A 26,505-nucleotide genomic window follows, 5' to 3' on the forward strand; every position below is an offset into this window, starting at 1 on the left:
TTCTGTGTGATCCAAACACCTCAAACTTTGATTCGTCTGTTCATAACACTTTTTTCCAATCTTCGTCTGTCCAATGTCTGTGTGCTTTTGCCCATATTAATCTTTTCCTTTTATTAGCCAGTCTCAGATATGGCTTTTTCTTTGCCACTCTGCCCTGAAGGCCAGCCTCCCGGAGTCGCCTCTTCACTGTAGACGTTGACACTGGCGTTTTGCGGGTACTATTTAATGAAGCTGCCAGTTGAGGACCTGTGAGGCGTCTATTTCTCAAACTAGAGACTCTAATGTACTTGTCTTGTTGCTCAGTTGTGCAGCGGGGCCTCCCACTTCTCTTTCTACTCTGGTTAGAGCCTGTGTGTGCTGTCCTCTGAAGGGAGTAGTACACACCGTTGTAGGAAATCTTCAGTTACTTGGCAATTTCTCGCATGGAATAGCCTTCATTTCTAAGAACAAGAATAGACTGTCGAGTTTCACATGAAAGCTCTCTTTTTCTAGCCATTTTGGGAGCTTAATCGAACCCACAAATGTAATGCTCCAGATTCTCAACTAGCTCAAAGGAATGTCAGTTTTATAGCTCCTCTAAACATCAAAACTGTTTACAGCGGTGCTAACATAATTGCACAAGGGTTTTCAAGTGTTTTCTAATCATCCATTAGCCTTCTAACACAGTTAGCAAACACAATGTACCATTAGAACACTGGAGTGATGGTTCCTGGAAATGGGCCTCTATACACCTATGTAGATATTGCATTAAAAACCAGACGTTTGCAGCTAGAATAGTCATTTAGCACATTAACAATGTATAGAGTGTATTTCTGATTAATTTAATGTTATCTTCATTGAAAAAAACGGTGCTTTTCTTTTTTTAAAATAAGGAGATTTTTAACCCCTTCGCGCCATTTCACGTACAGTTACGTGATGGGAGATGGCCTTTTCGCGCATCTCCACGTAACTGTACGTGATGGAGATGAAGCTGGCTCAGGAGCTGAGCCAGCGACATCACCGCCGGGTGACAGCTGTATGTTACAGCTGGCACCCTGAGGTATCGGCCAGGACCGGAGCTAGCCTCCGATCCGACCGATTAACCGCTCACATGCTGCGTTCAATAGAGATCGCAGCATGTGAGGAGTTTATAGCCATCGGCACCCCAGCAACGTGATCGCTGGGTTGCCGGTGGCTGCAAAGGCGATCGGAGGGCTAATGCTTACCTCCCGATCAGCCTGTAACGGAATCCTCCTATGCCCCGTCGTCGGCGGGGCCCAGGAGGCTTCCGGTACCATCGGCAAGATGGCGCCGGCTCAGCTTCCGGCTCAGAAGCTGAGCCGGCGTCATCAGCAGTGGGTGTCCGCTGTATGTTACAGCGGACACCCCGATCTATCGGCAGGAACCGGAGCTAGCTCCGATTCCTGCCATTAACACCTTCAATGCAGCGATTCAATGCAATCGCTGCATCAAAGTGGTTTGTATGCAATCGGCAGCCTTGCCATGCGATGGCAAGGCTGGCGACTTCTACCATGGCAACAGGATGCCTAACAATGGTTTCCTATCTGCCATTACGTTAGCCGATTAGGCCCCGCCCGGAGGCGGAGCCTGATCGGCTTGCTGTCAGTGAACAACTGACAGTTCTAATACATTGCACTACATAGGTAGTGCAATGTATTAGAACATCAAACAAACAGTTGGACCTTCAAGTCCCCTAGTGGGACTAAAGAAAAGTGTAAAAAAAAGTGTAAAAAAAGTAAAAATAAAAGTTGTAAAACATACAATAAAAGTTTCAAATAATAACACAAAACACAATCGCCCTTTTTCCTTTATCAAGTCATTTATTATTGAAAAAAATAATAAAGTCATACATATTTGGTATCGCTGCGACCGTAACAACCTGAACTATAAAATTATTATGTTATTTATTCCGCACAGTGAACGCCGTAAAAAAAAACAACTAAAAAATACTGACATAATTGCTATTTTTTGGTCACTTTGTCTTCCAAAAATTTTTATAAAAAGTGATCAAAAAGTCGCATGTACCTAAAAATGGTGCCTATAAAAACTATAACTCGTCTCGCTAAAAATAAGCCCTCATACAGCTCCGTCGACGAAAAATTAAAACCGTTATGGCTCTCACAACATGGCGACAGAAAAAATCCATTCTCTTTACAAAACTTATTTTATTGTGCAAAAAGTTGTAAAACATAAAAAGTGCTATAAATTAGGTATCACCGGAATCGGACTGACCTGCAGAATAAAAGTAACATGTAATTTATAATGCGTGGTGAACGCTGTATAAAAAAAAACTAAAAAAATATGCCAGAATTGCTGTTTTTTGGTCACCTGGCCTCCCAAAAAAAAAAGGATAACAGGTGATCAAAATGTCGCATGTACCCCAAAATGGTACCAATAAAAACTACAGCCCGTCCCGCAACAAACCAGCCGTCATACCACTATGTCTATGAAAAAAAAAAATTAGTCAAGGCACCAATAAATCAGGAAAGAAAAATATGTAGTTGTGCCGGCTCGAGGGGAACATTTCTTCTGTTTCAAGTGGCGAATTATCAAGGCCCCTAAAATTAGGGAACCAGGAAGGGGAGGGCCCAAACATATCTGCTGGAAGCGACGGTGCCCGTATTATACCAGGACAACACTTTCCCAGCAAAATTCCCCAAACTTCAAAGGTGCCGAGTGTGGACCAAAAGGGGAATAAGTAAAGACCATTTATTAGTGCGACACCGGCCTGTGCAGAAAGGATTGCTCCCCAGCATAACACACATCTATGGATCATTTTATTGTTTTTTTTTACCCCACTATACCACCTGACTATGCCCCTTATATACTCCGCCCGCCTTACATGTACCCCGACATTATAAACGGAAACACCAGTAAGACTCAATACAAGACTACTACAAGCAAAATCCACACTCCAAAAGCCAAATGGCGCTACCTCCCTTCTGAACCCTACAGTGTGCCCAAACAGCAGTTTACTTCCACATATATGGCATCGCCATACCCGGGAGAACCCTTTTAACAATTTTTGGGGTGTGTATCTCCAGTGGCACAAGCTGGGCGCCACATATTGGCATATCTATTGAAAAAACATTTTCACTCTGCAATATCGAGTGCACACCAATTTCTGCCAATCACCTGTGGGGTTAATATGCTCACTACAGCCCTAGGTGAATACCTTGAGGGGTGTAGTTTCCAAAATGGGGTCACTTCTGGGGGGTTTCCACTGTTTTGGTCTTACAGGGACTTTGCAAATGCGACATAGCGCCCAGAAACCAATCCAGCAAAATCTGTACTCCAAAAGCCAAATGGCACTCCTTCCCTTCTGAGCCCTACTCTGTGCCCAAACAGCAGTTTATGACCACATATGTGGTATTGCCGTACACAGGAGAAGTTGCTTTACAAGTGTTGGGGTGCTTTTTTTCATTTATTTGTTGAGAATATGAAACATTTTCAGCTAAAACTACGTCTTATTGAAGAAAAAGGATTTTTTTTATTTTCACTGCCCAATTCTAATAAAATCTATGAAACACCTGTGGGGTCAAAATGCTCACTACACCCCTAGATGAATTCCTCAAGGGGTGTAGTTTCGTGAATCGAGTCACTTTTGGGGAGTTTCCACTGTACTGTTATCTTAGGAGCTTTGCAAAAGGGACATGGTGTCAAGAAAAGAATCCAGCAAAATCTGTGCTCCAAAAGCCAAATGGCACTCCTTCTCTTCTGATCCTTGCCGTATGCCCAAACAGCCGTTTATGACCACAAATTGGGTATTGCCGTACTCCAGAGAAGTTGCTTTACAAATGTTGGGGTTCTTTTATTCCTTTATTTGTTGAGAAAATGAAAAATTTTGAGCTAAATCTATGTCTTATTGGAAAAAAATGTTTTTTTTTATCTTCACTGCCCAATTCTAATAAAATCTATGAAACCCCTGTGGGTTCAAAATGCTCACTACACCCCTAGATGGATTCTTCAAGGGGTGTAGTTTCCTAAATGGAGTCACTTTTTTGGTGTTTTCACTGTTTTGGTCCCTTAGGGGCTTTGCAAATGTGACGTGGTCTCCGCAAACCATTCCTGCTAAATTTGATCTCCAAAAGACAAATGGCACTCTTTCCCTTCTAAGCTCCGCCGTGTGTCCAAACAGCCGTTTATGACCACATGCGGGGTATTGTTTTACTCGGGAGAAATTGCTTTACAAAAGTAGTGGTGCATTTTTTCCTTTTAGTCCTTTTTCCTTTAGCTAAACCTACATTTTCTTTGAAAGAATGTAGATTTTCATTTTCACGGCCTACTTCCAATAATTTCTGCAATAAACCTGCGGGGTCAAAATGCTAACTATACCCCTAGATAATTTCCTCAAGGGGTGTAGTTTCCAAAATGGGGTCACTTTTGGGGGATTTCCACTGTTTTGGCGCCGCAAGAGCCTTTCAGACCCGACATGGAGCCTAAAATATTTTCTAATAAAAAGGAGGCCCCAAAATCCTCTAGGTGGTCCTTTGTTTCTGAGGCCGGTGCTTCAGTCAATAAGTGCACTAGGGCCACATGTGGGGTATTTCTAAAAACTGCAGAATCTGGGCAATAGATATTGAGTTGCATTTCTCTGGTAAAACTTTCTGTGTTACAAAAAAAATAGATGAAAAATGAATTTCTGCAAAAAAAAAAAGAAATTTGAACATTTCACATCTACTTTGCCTTAATTCCTGTGAAACATCTAAAGGGTTAATAAACTTTCTAAATGCTGTTTTGAATACTTTGAGGGGTGAAGTTTTTAAAATGGGGTGACTTATCGAGGGTTTCTAATATATAAGGCCCTAAAATCCACTTCACAACTGAACTGGCCCCTGTAAAAATAGCCTTTTGACATTTTCTTGAAAATGTGAGAAATTGCTGCTAAAGTTCTAAGCCTTGTGAGGTCATAGAAAAATAAAAGGATGTTCAAAAAACGATGCCAATCTAAAGTAGACATATGGGTGATGTTAATTAGCAACAATTTTGTGTGGTATTACTATCTGTCTTACAAGCCGATACATATAAATTTAGAAAAATGCTAATTTTTGCAATTTTTCGCTAAATTTTGGTGTTTTTCACAATTAAATACTTAATGTATCGAGCAAATTTTGCCAGTAACATAAAGTCCAATGTGTCACGAGAAAACCATCTCAGAATCGCTTGGATAGGTAAAAGCATTCCGGAGTTATTACCACATAAAGTGACACATGTCAGATTTGAAAAAATAGGCTGTGTCCTTAAGGCCAAAACAGGCTCAGTCCTTAAGGGGTTAAGTGACCCTAAACTTTTGAACGGTAGTGTGTGTATATATATATATATATATATATATATATAATTAACACAATGAACTAATCTAAACCTATTGTGTCAAAACGCTATACTGGGGTATATCAGATATTCTGAACCAATTAGGGAGCATTGCTTTACAGCCATAGTTTTATAATGAAATATGTTGATTTCTTATATATGCATAAAGCCTCAATCAGCCTAACAAGTCCCCAGAGGGCAGAGCCATCAATCAGCTGTATAGGGGAGGAGTGGGGTTGGAGCGCTAGATCTCAGACACTTATTTTTTACGCTGATGCAAGCAGTAACATCTTCAAACCTGGTATGTTCATACCTAGCGGTGTCAGCTGTTTGGTAGCGTAAAATCTCATCAAATACCCCCTTTAAATATTCCAGTTTTAACACTGGCCACGGGAGCATATACAATAAACTGATATTGTTTTGTTTTCTGCAGTTCACTTTTTAACTTTACTGTGTAAACTGGAACAGGGTTAGCAGAGCCAGATCACTATTATTAGAAGGCAGGGTATTTAATGACAGATGACAGCTCTACTGTACTGCTAGAAAAGGAAGGATAGCAGCACTATACACAGTACACAGGCTCTGTATGGAGCTCCCCTGCCACTCACTGTTCTCTGGGGAAGGGTTAGTCTATTGACTTTTCTGACCATTGCAGTTGCCATTAAAGGGGTATTCCATATGCATAATCATATCCAGGGGAGTAGCTAAAGGCTCATGGGCCCAGGTGCAAGAATTCAGCTTGGGCCCCCCTACCCCTCCCCAACACCACCATCATCAGACCCCTGCGCACACCTTTGCCCAGACCCTTGCCCAACAGCCGCCATAGTATAATGCCCCCACACAGTATAATGCTCCCATAGCTGCCCCCACACAGTATAATGTCCTATAACGTATAATGCCCCCCATAACAGCCCCATATCGTATAATGCTACTCATATGAGCCCCCACAGTATAACGCCCCACATAGCTGCCCCCATACATTATAGTGCCCCCCATATGAGTCCCCATACAGTATAATGCCCCCTATCTTCTCCCCATACAGTATAATTTCCCCATATCAGCTCCCCATACAGTAAAATGCCCCCCCATATCAGCTCCCCATACAGTACAATGCCCCCATATGAGCTTCCCATACAGTATAATGCCCCATATGAGCTCCCCATACAGTATAATGCCCCCCATATGAGCTCCCCATAAAGTTTAATGCCCCCGATATCAGCCCCCATACAGTATAATTCCCCCATATCAGCCCCCATGCAGTATAATGCCCCCCATCTTATCAGCCCCACTGCCATATCAGCCCCCCATACAGTATAATGCCCCCATATGTGCATAATAGAAAAATAGCATAATTACTTACCTATCCTCGTTCCCACGCCGGGTGGAGGATCCTTCGCCTCCTCCAGTGTGTGCTATGAGTGACTCGGCGGAGACAGGCGCGATGATGTTGCTACATCCCGCCAGCCTGCGGCGAGCCGCTCAGGGCACAGTGAATGCTGGATCAAGGAGACGTCAGCTCCTTGCTCCAGCATTGAAAGGAACTGGGACCTCGGTGAGTGACTCCCCGGAGGTCTTCACACAAATCCCCAGGGGGACGCGACCCACAGTTTGTAATGTATTGTGTTGTATTGTGCAGTTTGCAGTGGAGAGAGGAGGGGGGGGCTGTAATTTAACGGGCCACCCCTCTCCACCGCAAACAGCACAATACAACACAATACATTACAAGGCAACACAATACATTACAATACATTACAAGCCAACACAACACAATACATTACAATACAGACTCTGCAGCTCACCTGGAGTCCTCTACACCGGCTCTTCCACTGCACTGGCTGGAAGACGTGTCACGTGTCACGTGACAACACGGTCACATGGTACATGTACCATGTGAACATAACCAGGAAGTGCCGGCTCCACGGCACAGAAAATTTATTTAACAAGCATGCCGTATGGCAACGGGGGCCCGTGGGACCGCTGCGAACCCTATAGCTACACCACTGATCATATCGCAAATGCTAGTAAACCTAAAATTATCGAATTTAGCAAATACCTTGATTTTTCAGATCTTTACTCTTCTCTAGATAGTCCTCCTGCGAAAATCTCAGTCCCCATCGTTGTATTTCGTTTGTTGCCTAGGATTGCGACTACCGCTCTGTTCCTTCAGCGGTGGCCGTGCCTTCTACTACTGTAGAGGCTAGCCAAGGTCCCGGTGCATGCGTCGTAGCTCCCATCCCATCCACCTCTCTCCAGCTGTAGTCAGATTTGTGAATGGCTTTAGGGCATGCGTAATATCCCTGGAGCCTGTGAGCACAGCAGACCGCAGGGGGAGGTGGGTTTGAAATGGTGGATGACTAGGGGGATAAAACAGTGTAGAGACAAACAAAGATTGTGGGGAGGAATAGGGGGGATCGTCTCAACCACGCTAAACAAACCGGGTTAAGACAAGCGGTCAGCAAGGTTTACTCCCGAGGCTGCCAGTACTAGTGTATTTAGCAGGGAGAAGGCAACATAGCTTGATTAACATTGAGCGCGTACCGCACACCTTTGCTCCCACTTAGATGAACGTGATGCAAGGAAAAAGGATAGAAAAATACATTTCTGGGGGTAATAAATCGGATCAGATGGCATTATTAGACTTCGATTTTAATATTTACCGATGTGAGGGAAAAAAAATAAGGGCATCAGGTGGGAATAACCCTTTAACTATAATGCAACTTTTGTGGTGTTGTTATTGTTTCTACACTTATGTCTTCTGCTTTTGTGTCATCTGTTTGTTCGGGTAAAAGCACATAAAGACGTCTTTTATTTGTAACTTTTTTTTAACAATGAATTACATGAGTGGTTCCATTTTACTTTTACCTGATGCAGTTTCCATAGTTACTACTAGAATCAACCAGAGACCCGTAAGGTTCTGTTCAGACCTAGAAAGCATTGACAGAAAAAGTACAGTAGATGTAAAGGGTTATGAAACAGAATACCAGGTCATGCTTTGTACTTTGCACAGTTCTTAAAAGCCACCCCATGTCTGGTTTCAATGATTTCTCCAGTGGTTGAGTTTTCCAGTGGTAGAACAAGTGCACACTGTTTTGAAAAAGATTGGACTTACATGTAATAGGCTATTTATTACCTGTACAGTGCTGATATATGGAAGCCTTGGGGTGAGCAACAAGTCAATAGGAAAGTGGGTTTCAGACCAGTGGTCTGCAATAAGTGGCTTTCCAGCTGTTGTGAAGCTTCAATTCCAAGATTAGATAGTTATGAAATGATAGATAGATAGATAGATAGATAGATAGATAGATAGATAGATAGATAGATAGATAGATAGATAGATAGATAGATAGATGGTTTCCGTTTGTTTGAGTCAGGGTTCCGTTCTGACGGAAAGCTCAGACGGAACGCCAGAACAGGACCCTGACGCAGATGTGAACGAAGCCTAAAAGTAATATGTTACTGTTTGAATACGGTTTAGGGCTCGTCCAAACGCTGCAGAATTGCTGTGTTTTTTCCAGACGGAATTTTGGACGAAAAAATGCAGCAGAATAGAGTAGCTTTAACAAACCTCATCCACACGCTGCGTTAAAATTCCGAGCAGAAATTGACTTGCGGTGCGTCTTTTTCGGACCGCAGCATGTCAATTCCTGCTGCGGAAAGTGGTCAGAATTGTTTGCGTTTTTTAGAGGAGATGTCACCATCCCCAGCATTGAGAAAAATACAGCAAAATACGCACCATTTTCTGCGGTAAAAACCACAGGAAATGGTGCGTATTCTTGGAATGTTTACCTGTTTTTTGTTGGTTTGTTTTTTTCTGTTAAGAGCTAAAAAAAAATAATAAAAATAATAATCAAGTCGCGGTGCCCTGTTCCAAGCTCCGTGCTAGAAATGTCACAACCTTTAGATACAGAGTATATCAAAATGTAAAAAATCACAGTGTGATAACTGATCTCTCTCACAGCGACCCCCTGCCTGGCTAAATTATGGGAAACGATATGTATGGAAAGATAAATGTTAGACAGCAAGCAATAAGTGTGTCACACCGTCTTACAGGGATCCACGGCTTATCATTTTCTCTATTATCCAATTAAGTGATGAAATTCCCACAATGCACTCAATGTTACTCCACGAAAAAAAACGGGTTAATTTACACATATGAGCAGATACAGCTTCTCTTTTGGAGTCCATTTATATATATTTTTTTTAAGGAATGACATAATTACCATCTCCCACATATAATAATACTATTGTGATTGTTCAGCAGTCTTTAGGCCTCATGCACACGACCGTATTGGTTTGGCGGTCCACAAAAACCATGAGTCCGTCGGACCGCAAAAAAAACCTTGTTGTGCATCTGTGTGTCATCCAGTCTCACGGATCCACAACAATTCACAAGTATTGGTGAATCTGCAAATCCGGACCGTAAGATGACTTGTCTTGAGTTTTTGTGGTCTGGATTAGCGGCCCCCACAACGTTCCGTGTACATCACGGTCGTGTGCATGGGGCCATAGAAAAGAACGGGTCCGCAATTTATCCGCAAAAATGCAGAAAAAATTGTGGCCGCAAAAATACGGTCGTTTGCATGAGGCCTTAGTCTCTGAATGGGAGCCCGACTATAGGTCCCGGAGTACAGGTGCCCCAACATATCCTAATAGGTTATTTAACCCCAAAGTGACCACCAATGCGCCTTTTCACGGCGGTCACTAAGGGGCCTAAGGCTAGGCTGCCGCCTTTTCACAGCAGCCTAGTCTATGTTCTGCAGACTGGAGCAAGTGCTCTGCTGTCTGATCGCGGCCGTAAGTGCTCTTACTTTGATCGCGGCCGTTTAACCCCTTAAATGCTGCAGTCAATAGCGTCCGTACCATTTAAGTAGTTTACAGAGGAGGGGAGATCCATCTTTCACCAATCGGCGGCCCGCAAAAATGAGATTGCGGGCCTCCGATGGGGTGCCATGGCATTCGGGGGCCTAACAAAGGCCCCCAGGCCTGCCCTGGCTATATGCCTATTAGTTTTAAACTGATAGTATACCAAAGTATTTTCAAAAGATCGCATAATGAAGTTCCCTAATGGGACTGAAAATATAAGTAATAAATGTTAAATAAAAATTATTAATAAACATTACAGTAAAAAAAACAACAACACCGAAACAACTTTTTTTCCATTAAAAAGTGGTTTAATTTAGTAAAAGTGTTAAAAAAAAAAAAATACACACATATGGTATCGCCGTGATCTTAATGACCCAAACAATAATGACACAAACGAAGTTAACATGCAATTTAAATGGCAATATAAACACAGTAATAAAGAAAACTGCAAATAACAATGGCGGATTTGCTAGTTTCTTCCATTGCCCCGCAAAAAAGTAATAATAAAAGTGCAAAAGTAGTAAAAGATAAAAACCTCTACATATGTGGTATCGTCGTAATCATACCGACCCATAGAATAAAGGTAACATGTTATTTACACTGCACAGTGAACGGCATAAATTTAAAATGCATAGAACAATGGCTGAATTTTTCTCCCCGATAAAAAGTTAATAAAAGTTAATCAAAAGATTATATGTACCCATATATGGTGCCATTAAAAAATTATAATAATCCCACAAAAAACAAGTCCTCATACAGCTATGTTGATGGAAAAATAAAAAAGTTATAGCTATTTGAATGCGACGATGGAAAAACGAAAGAAATTGCTTGGTCATTAAGTCCTAAATTAGGCTGGTCACTAAGGGGTTAAAGAAGCATTTTATGAGATTTATATCAGGCTCTATTTACACTATTCTGGTGATGTTCCATCTATAAGCTACCATAATCTTTTAATATCGACTTCATAGGCTATGATGGACTTAACGTAAACCCTGAGAGTGTCTTTTTGATATATATTTGGGAGAAATGTGTCTGCATAATTTTTCAACGTATTCAAAAGCTCCGTTGATGGTGTATTTGGTGCATCAAAACTTCATTTTTATTCATCTTTAGGCTGTTGTTGGCCCACTGTATTCTAATACTGCTTCTTACAATCCTTTGTCTGGCTGTAAGGCACCAGGATGCAGCAGGAGCTCTCCCCCACTACACTGTCTGCAATAGAAGAGCAGATAGGATAAGCTATAAAATATTGCAGGCTGGCAAACAGTATAGGCATATTTTTTTATTTACTTTTATAATTTAATTTAGCGTTTCTTTCGTGAGTCTCTTAAAAATGGCCACCCCAATACATACAGCATAGAGGACATTTTGCATATAATAAGAGTATTATATTTACTTTGAAACAAGTCTTTTTCATGCATTAAGCTCCGGTCCATAGACAATCAACGGTCCATGACTACACCACACGGTCATACACCGGACTGCTTTGGATCCCTATTATTTACCTCAACTGAGGTATTCTGTTAGGTTTTTATGATGGAGAAGACTAATAAATCTGACTATTATTTTAATCTAAATTAATCCAAATATATGTACTGAATAATGTCAATATATCTTTATATAGGTAAGAGCTTTGTTTTTCTAAAACAGACTTCGAAAGCCCCTGCATAGTCATAAAGTTAAATAATACAATTCTAGCTGCCTCCAGTCACCACTAGAGGGAGCTTAGGAGCTTATTGCATACTGTTTATACATTGAACTCAACAACAACACCGTATGCAGTCAGCTCCTGAGCTCATCCTAGTGGCTGCAGGCAGACAGAATTTTTTCATTTAACTTGATGTCTATATAGTAGATTTAAAAATAGAGCTCCAACCGCTATAGAGAAATATTAAGAAATTGTCCAGCAAAGAATTTTGGTCCTAAATATGGTAGGGAGTTAAAAGGTGGAGATTCACTTTAAAACTTTTTAAGTGACTCTTCAGAAAAAACTAATATATGTGTGTACATGAGGAATAACACTATTTGTGGCCATTATATAGTAGTTTTCTCCTCTGCAGGCTCTAGATCTTATTCTCAGTTGTCTTAAAGCTAGTGGGCAGAGCCTAACTGCTATCTAGTCTTCTACACATTGCACACATAAAGGAGAATCCTGCTCTCCAGAGGCGTAACTTGAAGCTCCTGGGCCCCAATGCAACATTTATAACAGGGCCCCTACCTAGCATATATAATTTATAATACTGGTGTGATTGCTACCTCTGCATCCCCTATAGCTATGCCCCTGCTGCTCTCCTATCTCTATCAAATATATAGAAGCTGCAGCAGTAGCATGAAGGACATTTTACAGAAGTACAGACCAGTGTAGCTGAGAATCTAGCACTGGGGTGACATAGAAATCTTAGCATCACATATGTGTGTTTCTCTCAGCTCCTACTTCTACTAGACTTACATGCAGCGTGTGTTGATGAGTCACACTCTCTCCCTGCTCACTCCTCTTTCTCCCCCTCCACTCTCCATAGACTTGTATAGCAGGCAGTAAACTGACACCCCTCTTCTGCAGTCTGTCTCCTCTGCTCTGTAATCAGAGATGGCCAATGCCAGATTACAGGAAGGTAGACATCTATTAGCAGTAACTTCATACAGAATTTGCATGATTAAAACGACAAAATTTTAACAGTAAGTAAATTACCAAGTTGCTTTATATCAGGTATACTATTAGATTAGAATATGTTGTTTGAAAAGTTAGTGTCCGTTTAAGTATTATAATATGAAGTAGTCAAGAAAATGGCGTAATCTAATATTACAAATCAAATAATACTATGGATGCAATAAGTAGAGACAATGAAAACTCGCTGTATACACTGTACTGACATGTTCCATTGCTCACTGAACAGATCATTACTTCAGAGAATTCTCAAGCATTTACTGCGCTATGTTGCTGATTGGCGCCGGCTATTAATTTACTCATACACAATCTGTAATCTGGCAATTTGCTGCAGAAAAGGATTTCCTAAATGTGCTTCTAATTGTTATATTTTCACTAAAATAACACGAGGCATATGGCACTCTAAAATTACAGCCAGCAGCACAACACCAAGATACCAAGAGGTTCAATATATTTTTGTTTGCAAATTGTATTAATGTATTTCTAAAAGCCATATGGGAGATTTTGTGGGCCAGTGATATAAATGCCAGATTCTCATTTCATAGCGTTGTGAGCATAGGACATGGAGACAGATGTTTCAGGCTTTATTGAAGTAATCCAAGGCCATACTTAAAAACAACCTCTATTAATGGTTATTGTATTTTGGACGTCATAGCGGGGGACCCCAGCTCAGGACCCCCTCTATTAACCAGTGCAGAGAGCTGCTTACAAAGAGTGTCTTTCTCTGCAGCGCATGGCCGAGCCACCTATTAAATTGATTTGAATGGCCAGCGTGTCATACTACATTTCGCAAAGAGTGGTCGGTGATGGGTCAACTTATGACTAGCCACAACTTTCCTCACTGATAACAGGCTGCATGAAGTTAGAAGCCGAAACAGCAGCGAGGTGTCATAAAACCAGGGGCCCGGCATTAAAAAGTTGCAAATTTTGGCGCATGTCATATTTGCGCTAAAATTTGCAGCTTTTTGTCATTTTATGCTCCTCTAGCCATTTTTTAAAAGTGGCGAAAAAAATGGGTGAGTTTAGCGGGACAGATTTACTATAATTTACGGCACAAATTGGCAGAAATTTTATTGCAAACCTACACGTTCTCATTACACGTGTAGATTTGCATTTCTGGTTGCCGGACAGGTAAATATGCGCCAAGTATATTAGGAGGCGTGCTTCTCTTGAAAATGTGGTGCATCTTACTCTAGCGCACTTTGGATTAGGACTGGCGTATGGAATTAAATTTCCCCATTATGCTCTTGAAACAGGAATCACAAATTGGCACTTTATTTAAGTTTCCAAGGATTTAATATTAAAGACTCCAGACTTCAGACCCCCCCCCCCCAAAAAAAAAATTCTGACTCCAGGCCCCAATATGAATTCAGATCCCAGACTTCAGGCAGCAGTGTGAATTTAGACCAAATCAGATATTTTTAGTGATTACTACAGATCTGTCCTTCTTACCTTTGATTTCATCTCAACATATCCAGAGATGTGAGGTGCAAGATAAGCAGCTTTAAAAAAAAAAAAACATGATTTCGTGATACTCTGTCACGATATGTCTATAATACACATATCAACTTGTGGCCACCCAGTGGTTGTGATGTGTATTGCAGGCTTTCAAGGTTTGTACTAGTATGATGCGATATTGTATTGAATTTGTTTCATGATAAATTGGAGTCCATAACATATTTAGACAAAGGTAAGGGTGGACACATCCGTATAGGAAAGTTCTTTTGGCTGAGAGGAGAAAGACATAGCTCTTTGGGATACTGTTTAGCAGAGCACAATTGGGCTCAATGATCCAGCACTATTAGAGCATTTGCAAGGTGTAATAAATGTAAAGGTTTTATCCTGATGTCAAGTTCCCGTTAAATTACTGGCTCCTCACATCAGTTTAATTATTTTATTTTTTTTCTCCTACCTGAATTAGCCAAGGTAATGCTTCTCATATTATGTGTTAATACTGTGCTTGGGATTTTCCCTTGATAATACAACTGCAGTAAGTTGGTTTGAATTAATTATTTTAATAGCATTTATTTAACAAGCGTTCATTAATTTGGCTCAAGTTAACGCAATTGGAAAGTCATTAGGGAAAACGGAGGAACGGATCATTATTACACTGTGGATGTGGTCGTGTTGGCAGTTCTGACGATTGGTGGCTCTGTTTATTAATTCAGCTAAGGATATGCTCATATGGCGTAATTTGGAGGCTGAAAAAACTGACCCGTAATACATGTCAAAAACACAATTTCTTTACGCTTTTTTCAATGAATACGTGTATTTTGATGTGTATTTAAAGCAGGTTTTTTTTAAATGTTTTTTTCCCTCCATTGAACTCACCACTTGTTTTGTGTTTTTTAGGATATTCCATACTTCAGGCTATTATGGAGAAGGCTGGACAAAATGGTTGGCAAGTTAGTGCAATATGTGTGGAAAATTTCAATGATGCCAGCTACCGACGTCTCTTAGAAGACCTGGATCGGAGACAAGAAAATAAGTTTGTAATAGACTGTGAAGTGGAAAGACTTCAGAATATTCTGGAACAGGTAACAATTCATTCCCCTTTACTTAGGATAATGATAGCAATTATAATTATAATAATAATAATAATAATAATAATAATAATTGCAATATGAACCGTGGTCGACTATATAATACAAAACAAAATGTCAATCATTGGCTCTTTTTATGTCATCTTTTTGGCAGTTTTCACTGGTTATTATCTTTTAATATTTTTTAATGTTATGAATATATTCAATAGAATTTGTTTCAAGAGAAGTTGACCATAAAGAAACCTAGGATTAAAGGAGTTCTCTAGAGCTTTAACACTTAATTAAGATATGTTATCCATATTTAGTTGGTGGGATACGACCCCCGGGATCCCGCCTATCGGCACACTGAAAGAACTACAATTTAGTTGAATTGTAAGAGCTGCATTACCAGATACGGCCACTGATATGAATGAGCCGCTGTGCCTGTATCAACAATAAAGGGAAAGCCCCTGCCCATTCATTGTGCTGATTTGTGGGGGTTCCGGACGTCGGCTAGCCATTAATCAAATATTGTTGGAATATCCTAAGTTTTTTTGTAACTTATTTTGATATATATTTATATTAAAAATCAGCTCCCTTCATGCCCTGGGAGGGCCCCCACCTCCCCCCCCCCCACCCCTAGCTGTGGCCATATGAAAACATTGCTGACCGATACACATGGATGCTAAAAGATCTGTACAAATTGACCGCCAGATCTATTGGATGAGTCAGCTGCTCCATACAATGTAGGGATAGAGAGGACCGCTTTCAGAGGGAGCTATAATTTTAATACAATTATCTGTTGCAACATAGTCACTCATGGCCAAAAAAATTATTATTTTTTTCCAAAAACAGCTACACATCTGTCTAGGGGCAATGTCTGCAATTGCAGGTCAACCCCATTCAAGTATATGGGGCTAAGATACAATACCAGACACATCCCATGGAGTCTGGAGCTGTTTCTAGAAAAAATGTGGCCCTTTTTTTCTAATCCTGGACAACCCCTTTAAGCAGTAACTGTAAAATGTAGTATTATACTATACCGTTATTAAAAAATTTTTGTGTTTTTTATATATTTTTTTCTGTAGAATGTAGATATACCCTTATAGCTACCTGGAAACTATCATCAAGCAGGCTATCTTCTGATGATGGATCTTATTATGCCTCTATTATTTTAATTCTGACTTGTGTGAATACCGAGGACAGCTCCCTATCACATTAACGTCCCAATAGTTTCATTATAAATACCTATTATACTAAATTCGTTATTTACATGTTATTGAGCCTGCACAGCATTCAAGTACTAAATAAAGATACATAATAACAGATCTGTCAACAGCAGTTTGCTGCTGGTTTCCAGCTAGGATTGTTTTTTTCTATTCTGGAAACTAAAAAAAATAAAGTGGAAAAAGCAAAAAAATCATACTGATAATACTGGTATATTACATTTGCTGACTGTAGAGCCAAAGGTTGAGCTTTTCTTATATGTGTGATATAGTCGTATGTGTTGTTGGCCAAATTACTTGAGAAAGGCTCCATTCCAGACAGTTTTTGCAGCTGGAGCCCTTAAAACACAGTCTGATATGGGTGTTTTCTATTGCATTATGGACCACATGCGAATGACCTCTCTTTAGGCCCTTCATTATATAATTGTACCTTTTTTTTACTACAGTATATCATGTACGTGATGTTGTGTCGCCTTGGTGAGAGCACATTTTCCTAACATCCTTACTATGCCGTTTTAGAGGCACATAACATTGCTGTGCTGACCAATCTATCAACATTTTTTGAGAATGTTCTTGAACTGTACTCGTCAATATTAACTGATGGCGTAAATTCATAAATGCAACATAATTCTACTATTTCTAAATAAAAAATTTAAAAAAATCCACCCATCTTGGAGATTACATTGAAAACCAGATTTATACATCAAGCTGGTGAGATGTCCTTCACAATCTACATTGCTCACTAGATGTAAATGACTGATCTCAGCTGCACAATTTGGATGACACGGGAGCAGATAGAAGCAAGTACTCTGGTAAATGACCTAATTTGTCTCCGTCTGCATAAATCACAACAAAACATGCCGAAATCAATCACATATAGAAAAACTCATTTCTATAGCTGCAGATCATTGTGGACTTGTTCTTCAACCTTGATGGTAATATGGTTGCTATGAATCAGTGGAGAACCGTTAAGCCCTTTTGGACTAAGCTAAATGAGTGATTTTTAGTAGCTTACAAGTGATAATAGATGGGTTTGGAAATTATTTTGGACAATAAGATTGTGTAGTCATGATCAATAAGTATTCGTTCACATACGTCCAGCCCTCAGGCCGTACCTTCATCTTTTAATATAAAAGTTGGAGGGCAATTGATCTCACAACTGATCCCATTGCCCATTGAGTTGTGCCCTTTTTAACTGGAAAAGTGTCCAAACATCTTTTAAAGCCGTCAGTCCTGTCTGAAACAACATTTCATGCTATGTTCCTTCAGGTGGGACCCTAAGGCCATTGACCAGGGAAGACACCACTAATGGGTTTGTTGACCCTATCTTGCAGGCTTTCTCACAAGCGGTAAAAATGTATTCCCCCACCTGATATATGTGAACAAGCCCTCAGAGTAAATCTGTGACCAGAATTGATGGCTTTATAGTAGAGAGTGGCAATTTTTTATAACAATTTTTCACATTGGAAACAGTGGTTGATTGCTAAGTGTAGCATTTTTTATAAACTTTTTATTAATTGTCAAACATTATCAGTTACTAATATAATTTTTTTTCTTTAAATTGCACAAGAATATCTCACGACATCGAGCATGATCACATATAGTTTACAATCACCCAATGTTTTTCTTCTTAAGTATGCTTCTACAAATCGTGAAGTTTACACTTTCTGCCTGCGGACCATACCCTACCTTTCCCCAATCTGTGGATCTTCAGCTGTTGAAATTCTACAACTAACAATAGGCAATTGTCTGGGCCTGCTGGAAATTGTACTTTTTCAGCAGCTGGAGAGCCAAAGGTTGAGAACCATTGCTCTACTTCCACCTTGATTTGCATCAATGATAATGTTGCCCATATTACAGCTAAGTCGTAGCGTGAACCTAGGAACCCAAGTTCTATCTGTGCCTCCTTTACATGTGGTATACATTCAGATGAAAAAGTATGTAGATGTATAGCAGTTCAGTCACCTATGTCTGGTATATATATATGGGGTCCTTACCGATGGAATGGAACTGGTAAGTTATTTTCGAATGGTGGGGAGAGGTTAACCAAAATTATTGCAGCCCCTTTCATCTAATAGAACAGCCTTCATGACATCGATCCCAGAACCCCCCATCATTGGCAAGATACTCACCCTCTCCAGCGCATTCACAGGCTGTTTCACCTGGAGAATACAGCGAGTGTAGGCGCCGGCGGGGATGGTCTCATGAACAGCAGCGGTCCTGGGGGATGGACCTCCAGGAATCTACTTATATGGGGCTTGCAAAAAAACATAGATATTACATTAAGCCGGGTATTCTCCTTTAAGACGTTTATCCATGTAAATGAGTGACAATGAGGTATGCATTCTTTTATTTTGTTTTTTAGATTTTTTTTTAAGGTTTCTTGTTGATATTTTTTATATTAAAATTCATATATAGGAAGTCAAATCATATCCTTTCTTTTTAATTTAATTTTTATCTCTCTCTTCCATCAGTTTTCAGAGGATGTTAAGTGTCTGGGAGGCTCGAATAGATCTTTCCCTAAAGGTTGCTAAGGATTAGAGAAAAGCATTCATTCTTATTGCACAAAAACATGCAAATAGTTAGAAATCCTCCAATGGGTAGAATGTAATTTTCAGTGTGTGAACAATTCTTAGGCCTCTGTACTGATTTTACTGCGGATAAAGCCATGGAATGAAAAGATACGTTTTGTTATCATACTTTTTTTAATATTTCTATGCTCAATGTTGTTTTCAATATACAATATACAATGACTTATACAGCAAGTGATCTCCATCTAGTGGCAGTGATCAAGGATCCCGTTCGCTGTGCGAAACATCTGAAATTGGCAACAATAGGGGTATCAAATGCTTTATGATATAGGTTATGTAATACTAGATAATACTATCATCGTAGTTTAGCGCGGTGCTGAATTTGTAGTTTAACTCTTTGCATGTACATTGTGATAAACCTGGACGTTCTGACTAAAACCAAAATAGCAACTTACAATATTTCGGGATATTTGTCTCAGGATAAATAACAAAACTGCTGCTACATTTGTTTTTTTAGCTTGTTCCAGGCTGCAAGCTATATTGATTTTTATTGCAAGCCAAACTGGGGAAGAAGCTAGTCACCAAAACTATACTTGTTTTAAAAAAATAAAAGACCAAAAATAAATATACTGATCCATCTGCAGAACTTCTGTACTGCACCCCGTCTGTGGAACTCACTTCCCGAATTACTAGACTTGAGGTAACCAAACACCTTAGATAGCTGCGGTCCGACAGCTATTCATCCCAATCCCCTAATACACATGCACACTCATTTTGGCGGCGGCCAATCTACTCTGAAAACAAAAAAATCAGGACTGTTGAAATCCAACATATCTAATCCCTCTTTCCCCTGCCATCGGGAGAGAGTCGGGACTGCCATATACACTTGATGGTCGGCTAGTCCCACGAAGACCGTCAGGATTATCTAATGTATATGGGCACCTTTGCTTCTAACATTCCCAGTTTTAAATGTACCTTAAAAACAAATATGTCACATAAACCAAGTCTTTGGTTCGTACAAAGCCTGAACTTGTCAGAAATATCTTCATTTGACCCATCCTCAACTACTTACCCTTGTAGTATAACTCTGCACTTTATATCCATTTTGGTTAAGATACTGGCTGGGTGACGGATTCATGTAATTGTATTTATATTTCCCTTGCCAATTGTGTCACTCCTTAAAAGAGGGTGGGGATGACCTTCTGGTGACCAGATGACAGAGAAATGGCCTTTACAAGAGCTAATATGGTTGACAATTGTAGCTTCAAACAGCTACTTTATGTCCCAATTAAACTTTTTATTTTTGACTGAAGGTACACTAAACTTAATAGGTACCTGCATTTTTATGTACAACCACAGATGGATGAAACCAGATGAGTTGTGCCAGAGGACGAATTTGGCCGTGCTAAGCTTTATACAACTCCTGACCTCCTATTAGCTCCCCACAAAATAACCACTTCAGTGTATGCACATGGCATATTAAATTTACACATATTTCATAGACGTGTTAACTTGTGCCATTTTCTCCGTTCTTTTCTTGATGTTTCATGTTATTCTATTTTACAGTTCACATTTGCCAAACTTAGATTTTCTACTTAAGGGTATGTGCACACACACTAATTACGTCCGTAATTGACGGACGTATTTCGGCCGCAAGTCCCGGACCGAACACAGTGCAGGGAGCCGGGCTCCTAGCATCATACTTATGTACGATGCTAGGAGTCCCTGCCTCGCTGCAGGACAACTGTCCCGTACTGTAAACATGATTACACTACGGGACAGCTGTTCTGCAGCGAGGCAGAGACTCCTAGCATCGTACATAAGTATGATGCTAGGAGTACTTGCGGCCGAAATACGTCCGTCAATTACGGACGTAATTAGTGTGTGTGCACATACCCTAATACGGCAGAACATAAAGGCCCAACAGCTCCCTACTACATTTACCACCATGTGGGGGCACTGTATTATAGAGGTATATAATACAGAAAGCAATGCTTATAGAGGAAAACACTTTGATAATACGCCATTCAATAATAGATGACATGATTTTTTTCTGTCAAATGCTATATAAATCTAAGAGGTAAAACCTCTCAGGGGTACAATATGTCTCGAAACTTGGGCGGAGCCATAATGCATTCATGTGAATCAGCCTAAATAATTTTTAGAAAAGTCCATACTGACTAAAAAAATTGCCTTGTTGATGTATCTGCCTCATGGAGCCCTCACACTATTAAGCAATATTAAGAATTTGGGAAGTTAATCTATCATATAGATGTTAGAGGGAAGTGGAACGTAGGTGACATTCTTATAGGTGGTAAACACTTCAGTTTCATTTTAAAATGTTATCTCCTAGTGCACAGTGTGCTTGTTCGGGTTTGTGAGCCTCCTAGGACATCATAATTGCCATTCTTGACTTTGATTTAGTACTGTGGACTGGGTAACATAAACATCTGACACACTGAGTAAATTGCCTTCATTCCTACCAAGATATTGAGATGGATGAATGGGTGATGAAAAGTCTAAGAATCACTGAAGAGAAATGACCCAATAGAGAAAGGGACCATAGCACTACAATGAGGAAATAACCTGGGACCAGGGTGGTATAATTCGAAGGGCACTATACTGTACCCCTTTTTAATCTTATACCATTATTTATACTTATTGTGTAATTATAACCTTATTAATGGATGCTCCTGTGAAACTTTGGACAATGAAGATATATACCGATCAACTATAACAGTAATCAACACAGAGGAGGATAATGAAATACTATAGAGGGATTTGGGGAAACTGGAGGTTTGGGCAGAGAAATGGCAAATTAAGTTTAAGTCTACATTTTACAATTATACATTAAATGGTAAAACACTGGGTAAAACCGCTACTGAAAAAGTTTTGCGGTTATTGGTGGACAGTACATTTACCTTTAGCAACCAGTGCCAGGCAGCTGCTGCCAAGGCAAATGCAATCATGGGATGCATCAAAAGAGGCATAGATGTTCATGATAAGAACATAGTTTTGCCTCTATGCAAATTACTAGTCAGACCACACATGAAATATTGTGTATAATTTTGGGCACCTGTGTAGGGCGACCGAGAAGGGCGACCAAAGTAATTAAGGGAATGGGTGGGTTGCAGTACCAAGAAAGGTTATCAAATTTCTTCAGTTTAGAAAAAAGACGGCTTAGGGGCGATCTAATTACAATGTACAAATATGTAATTGGACAGTACAGAAATCTTTCTAATGATTTTTTTTACATCTAGGCCTGTAACAAGGACAAGGGGGCATCCTGTACATCTAGAGGAATGATAGGTTACACTATCATCACAGACGGGGATTCTTTACTGTAAGAGCAGTGAGACTATGGAACTCTTTGCCACAGGATGTTGTGATGGTTGATTCATTGAACAAGTTCAGGAAGGGCCTTGATGCCTTTCTTGAAAAATATAATATTACAGGTTATGAATACTAGATTCTGGAGATAGGACATTGATCCAGGGATTTATTTTGATTTCCATATTTGGAGTCAGGGAGGAATTTTTCCCCCAATGAGGCAATTGGTGTCAACATCATGGGGGTTTTGCCGTACTCTGGATTAACACGATAGGATTATAGGTTGGACTTGTTGGACCTGTGTATATTTTTCAACCTTATCAACTATGTAACTATGTAACACTGACAGGTGAAGTGAATGACATTGATTATCTCCTTACAATGGCGCCTGTTAAGGGGTGGGATACATTAGGAAGCAAGTGAACAGTCTGTATTTGAAGTTGATGTGTTGGAAACAGGAAAAATGGGCAAGTATAAGGATCTGAGCGACTTTTTCAAGGGCCAAATTGTGATAACTGGGTCAAAGCATCTCCAATATGACAGGTCTTGTGGGTTGTTCCTGATATGAAGTGGCTATAACCAACCAAAAGTTGTACACGGAAGGACAACTGGTGAACAGGTGACAGGTTCAAGGGTATCTAAGGCACATTAATGCGCATAGGGCATGTAGGGCTAGCCCGTTTGGTCCGATCCCACAGAAAAGCTACTGTAGCACAAATTGCAGAAAAAGTTACTACTGGCTATGACAGAAAGGTTTCAGGACACACAGAGCATCGCATCTTGCTGTATTTGGGGCTGCATAGTCGCAGACCTGTCAGAGTGCCCATGCTGACTGCTCTCCACTGCTGAAAGTGATTACAATGGGAACGTAAGCATCAGAACTGGACTACGGAGGAATGGAAGAAGTTGGCCTGGTCTGATGAATCACATTTTCTTTTACATCATGTGGATGGCTTGGTGAAGAGATGGCACCAGAATGCACTATGGGAAGAAAGCAAACCAGTGGAGGCAGTGTGATGCTCTGGGCAATGTTCTTATGGGGAACCTAAATTGCCTAACTTTAAGCATTTGGCGACACCTATATCGAAAAAAAAATTCTCATCTGCAAGATCTAGTTGGAAATCAAGAGGGTTTATTGAATGGAAAAAAAAATAATTCTGAATGTGCATGGCTCTGCCATAAATTCAAGAACACATATGCCACTACTATCAAAGTTCAGTGGTGATTGGCGCCATTACCGAAGTTTCCTTAAACAATGCCGCATATATTTGCAAATGCCCCCTTCTCCATTTACCAGTTAAAGAAAAAAAAGTATTGTTTATAATTCGTCTTCTAACAGATGAAGCTCTAGCACGGGCCTCACCTTATGTAGGAAAAAATAGTAATCCTCAGAATGATTTGGATGACTTTATCGCTGATATGAATCAAGTTTTTGATGATCCTAATCGGTGTGCCACAGCTGAAGCTAAACTGCAAAATCTGCGGCAAAGAATACGATCTGTTGCTGAATACGCAGCAGAATTTCACCACTGGATAGCTGATACCATGTGGAATCTAACGGCCCAGAAGAGCCAACTTCCGTGAGGGCTTTCATAGCACATGAAGGTTAAACTTTCCAGAGTTGAAACCCCAGATGGGTTGGAGGCGTTAATTCAATTGTGCATTCGAAAGACTGCGGGCATTTGGAAACAATCCTGCCATCTCCTTTGGTTAATCAACACTGAAGACCCAGTAAAATACAGAATTTATATCTGAACCTATGCAAATTGATATTATTTGAAAACGTCTTACTACAGCAGAAATAGAGAGGCCGCATACAAAAAATCTTTGTCTTTATTACGGGGGGTTCAGAGCACTATGCTGTTTATTGCTCAAATAAGATTTGTTAGATTAGAATTGTCACTGATGTGAAAGAACAGATAAAACTGGAGATGTGATCTATTGGATTCAAATATACATTCAATGTCTCCTCTGGCACAGAATTAAGACAAGTTGTTGGTACTGGAGTCTCATGATATAGTGCCAATACCCATCTTCACTAAAATATGTGAGATTTTGGTTCTGTGGTGCTTCTCTGGCGGAAATTGGCCCAATAAAAAATATAACACGTCTCGCAAAAAAATAGCCCACATAACGCTATTTGGACTGAAAGATAAAGAAGTTATGGTTCGTGGAGTGCGGTGATGAAATGTGCTATTATTGTGAAAAAGTAGTAAAATATTAAAAAAGTATACATATTTGGTTTGTATCTTCCCATAGAATAAGGATAATATGTTATATAGAAAAGGGAGAGAACCTCCAGCTCACCAGTGTGCGTCTCCAGACAGCGTCAATCGGATCCCCGCGACGGCCCGCGGTGTAAGACAGCAATTGTAGAGAAGAATTGATCCAGCGCTGATGGTGAGTTAAAAGGGAAACCGAAGTCCCAAGTTTATTGGAGAAAAAATAAAACAGAAGGGAGACGCAGTCCCAAGGTATGAGTAGTCAGGGCTTGAACTACTGACTACTCATACCTTGGGACTGCGTCTCCCTTCTGTTTTATTTTTTCTCCAATAAACTTGGGACTTCGGTTTCCCTTTTAACTCACCATCAGCGCTGGATCAATTCTTCTCTACAATTGCTGATAATATGTTACTTATGACGCACGGTGAACGGTATAAATTGAAAGGGCAAAAAAACAATAGCGGAATTGCTGTTTATTTTCCATTAAAAAAGTTAATAAAATATAAGATTTAATATTATACACACATATAATAATACAAAATACAAGCTATATCAACAGAAAAATAAAAACGTTATGGATCTAGGAATGTGAGGATGAAAAAACAAAAAAAATGTTTGGTCCTTGAGACCGGGTCCTTAGGGGGTTAATGGACAGTTTTTTGTTGTCACAATTGTATGACAAGGAATATGAAGCAAATTGCTGAAAATAGGTTCTGTTGACGGAGAATATAAAATTGGACGGTGTAAAAACATGACTGTATACTTGGAATGTAGTGAGAGCTTGCAGCGGCCAGTCGTCATGGGCCTCATTTGCTGATTAATCCCTTACAAATTATTTTGTTCTTTGGTTCTGCATACACAATTTTGTATCTTAGATATGGAGGCAAGCATGCGGTATGCATGAACTAATCAGCCAGCACAGCATCCCGCACGACGCATAAAATAGGAAACCTGTGCTGTAAAAGATTTTGATGGAATTGTGAAGCAGAAAATGTTTAGCACAAATAATTATTTTCTTTTACCGGTAAAACAAGACGACCAGGGCGGACATATCATTTGTGCAACCTGTGCTGCTGCACAGGGCCCAGTAACGTGATACACTGTCCCCTTAAAGCAGCCTTCTTCTGTTTGTTAGCATACCTCCCAACAGGGGCGTAGCTAAAGGCTCATGGGCACTAGTGCAAGAATTCAGCTTGGGCCCCCCTACCCCTCCCCAACACCACCAGACCCTGTGATGCCTATGCCCACTCGCCTTGCCCGACAGTCCCCATGGATGCCCCCACAGTATAATACCCCCCATAGCTCCCTCCACAGTATAATTCCCCCACACATTATAATGCTCCCCATAGGTGCCCCCACACAGTATAATGCCCCCCATAGCTGACCGCCACAGTATAATGCCCCATAGCTGCCCCCACACAGTATAATGCCCCCCATAGCTGACCACCACAGTATGATGCCCCCATAGCTGCCTCCACAGTATAATGCCCCCACACATTATAATGCTCCCCATAGCTGCCCCCACACATTATAATGCTCCCCATAGCTGCCACACACAATATAATGTTCCCCGTAGCTGCACCCACACAGTATAATGCCCCCATAGCTGACCACTACAGTATAATGACCCTCATAGCTGCCCCCACACAGTATAAGGACCCCATAGCTACCCCCACATTATAATGCCCCCATAGCTGCCCCCACAGTATAATGCCATAGCTGCCCCCACAGTATAATGCCACCACACAGTATATTGCCCCCCCCATAGCTGCCCCATAGAGTGTAATGCCCCCCACACAGTATAATGCTTCACACAGCTGACCAAACACAGTATAATG

At 40.4% G+C, this 26,505-nt stretch overlaps 1 protein-coding gene across 9 annotated transcripts in view; it reads left to right on the forward strand.

Moving 5' to 3' along the window:
- GRIA4 (glutamate ionotropic receptor AMPA type subunit 4) overlaps positions 1 to 26,505 on the forward strand; it is a 315,636-nt gene that overhangs the window by 191,648 nt on the left and 97,483 nt on the right. For all 9 annotated transcript variants that reach the window (XM_075851546.1, XM_075851547.1, XM_075851550.1 and 6 more), the window contains exon 4: positions 15,188 to 15,372. In XM_075851546.1, coding sequence (XP_075707661.1) covers positions 15,188 to 15,372 — 185 coding nt within the window. The remainder of the gene's footprint in view (positions 1 to 15,187; positions 15,373 to 26,505) is intronic.

This window comes from Rhinoderma darwinii, chromosome 2, assembly GCF_050947455.1.
Source record: "Rhinoderma darwinii isolate aRhiDar2 chromosome 2, aRhiDar2.hap1, whole genome shotgun sequence".
NCBI classification, from domain to species: domain Eukaryota; kingdom Metazoa; phylum Chordata; class Amphibia; order Anura; family Rhinodermatidae; genus Rhinoderma; species Rhinoderma darwinii.